At 57.6% G+C, this 2,196-nt stretch overlaps 1 protein-coding gene across 1 annotated transcript; it reads left to right on the forward strand.

Annotated features, from left to right (window-relative positions):
* The first annotated feature begins 858 nt into the window (after positions 1-858).
* LOC105306157 (cornifin-like) lies at positions 859-1,200 on the forward strand. The gene has a single exon (XM_011381069.1). It carries the CDS (start codon positions 859-861, stop codon positions 1,198-1,200), a length of 342 nt encoding a protein of 113 aa, XP_011379371.1.
* The last annotated feature ends 996 nt before the right edge of the window (positions 1,201-2,196 follow it).

Below are 2,196 nucleotides of genomic sequence, written 5' to 3' on the forward strand. Positions count from 1 at the left end.
TAGATTACAGCTGTGGAACGCGGGGTCAGGAAAAGGCAGTGGTTTTTGTAATGACCATCTGCTCACTTACAGGTTAGAGACCACTGCCCACGGCCAGGGTGTTCTCGGTGGCTTTGAACACTCTCTCTCATCATTACTGAGAGTTTGCAATACCGAAGGCTCTGCACTGGCGAGCTGGATGTCCAAAAGATAGGTTTTCCTTTACTCTGGGAACCCACGATCTATCAGAGAACATAAAACGTGGGCGTAACTTGCAAACATGAGCATGGAAAGTGATCAGGACGAGCGAGGCGACTTGGGTCTGGCAGGGTGTCTGGGAGGGAGCCACGGCGGGCAAGCGTGTGCAGACAAGCAGAGGCAAATGGAAGGCTTCCAGGCAGGACGCGCAGAGAGGCCAGCGTGAAGGGATGCGTAGGTGGGACACGTGGGCTGAGGGATGATCGTGTGGAGTTTTCCTATGAGAGCTACGTGGTGGACGTGAGCAGGTAGACGCCAGAATGTTCCTTCCATCTCCCTTCCAAATTCTTGGGAAGCCGGGGCCTCCATCGATCCTGGCAGGCAGCCGTTGCGTCGAGTTGCAGGTGGAAGTTTGCAGAATCGCCCGGGGGGAACGGGAGCAGAGAGCGGGCTCTGCTCACGGGCGGCCGAGCAAAGCACCGTCACGCTTCTCTTCTCGAAAGTGCAGAAGACGCTCCCACGGGCCCGCTGATCTCAAGCTCGGGGAAGCGGAGAGGGTAGCGAGGCTGCCACCCCTGAGGGGCGTGACGTGAGACGTAGTTATCACTAAACCTGTCTTGTTCCTTGTCTCACCAGAACAGAGTCAGCTCTTCCGTCCCTAGGGCCAGGCGCCTTCGCAGCATGAGCTCCCACCAGCAGAAGCAGCCCAGCACCCTCCCCGCCGAGCTTCACCCGCAGCAGGTGAAGAAGCCCAGCCAGCCTCCGCCCTCAGAACCATGCTTTCCCCGCAAAATCGAGGAGTCGAGCTACGTCGACTTGCCATCTCCTGGCCACGCCAAGGTGCCAGAGCCGGGCTACCCCAAGAATCCCGAACCGGGACATCCCACGTTTCCTGAGCAGGGTCACGCCAAGGTCCCTGAGCCTGTCCACCCTAAAGTCCCTCAGCACAGTCAGTCAAAGGTTCCTGAGCCACAGCCTCCAAAGGTCGTTCCAGGCTCAGGCCAGAAGACCAAGCAGAAGTAATGCCAGCCACGTCCACGGCCTCGCCCCCGGCCTCGCCCCCGGCCTCGCCCTCGGCCTCGCCCCGAGGGGCCGGCCACCGAAGGCCGGGCACCTTCCTTCCGCCCTGTGCTTTGATTGCCTCTGGAGCTCGTAATCAGTATGCTCAGTCTCTGTCTTATCTGCATCAAAAAAATATGTGCTGGGGAGCTTTTCCCTACACCGATTTTGGAGGTCCCCTGAGCCTCGAAATCAAGCAGGGGTCTCTGTGGCTTCGCTGGTCTCCAGCTGCTCTGGGTTCCACGGAAGAGGGAATCTGGGTGGAAAGTCATGTGTGTTCTCCACTCTGCCTCCATTAAATCGCTTTTCAGTCCAGTCCTGGCTGCGTGTGTCATTGGGTGACTCTGTCTCATTCACTGCTACCCCACCAGGAGAATAGGGTCTGTGATCAGAGGGGACTCGGTGTCGACGTCACCTGTCTATGCTGGCACCTGTCTATGCTGGCACTGTGTGCCTCCGCGAGCGTGTGTGTGGTTCCATTCAGGGGGACATATGGTCCCACGATTAGAGTGCCAATGGCTACTGAGCAATGAAGCTAAGAGCCTGTCACTTTGGGCAGCCACACCTGGAGCGGTGTGTCCTCTGGCACTGCACCGAGTCCCACTCGAGTCCCACGGTATCTGCTCCAAAACCACCTCTGATCTGGAGGACCCGGTCCCCAAGGTTCCTGCTTACTCCCCAAAACATCACTTCTACTTACTCAAACCCGATTATTCCAGTTTTCTCCACTGAATCCACAGTGACAGACTCGCCCAGTGACTTAAAACCGCAGCTGAGTTTTCGGTAGGGATTTAAAAAAGGAGCACACGACCCAGGCGAGGCGGACGATCGGCCCCAGTGCCGAGCCGGTCATCCAGCAGAAGGATTCGGGACGGAAAAGAGACGTAAAGACGGTTACAGTAACCCAGAAATGATGTTTTTGCATCACACCTAGAGCTGGGTTCCCCAGACCACCCCCCC

The sequence above is a fragment of the Pteropus vampyrus genome, unplaced genomic scaffold, assembly GCF_000151845.1.
Source record: "Pteropus vampyrus isolate Shadow unplaced genomic scaffold, Pvam_2.0 Scaffold426, whole genome shotgun sequence".
Classification (NCBI taxonomy): domain Eukaryota; kingdom Metazoa; phylum Chordata; class Mammalia; order Chiroptera; family Pteropodidae; genus Pteropus; species Pteropus vampyrus.

What these genes read in the sequence shown, in the direction of transcription:
- LOC105306157 (XM_011381069.1), top strand. Translation starts at nt 859, where the DNA reads ATGAGCTCCCACCAGCAGAAGCAGCCCAGCACCCTCCCCGCCGAGCTT.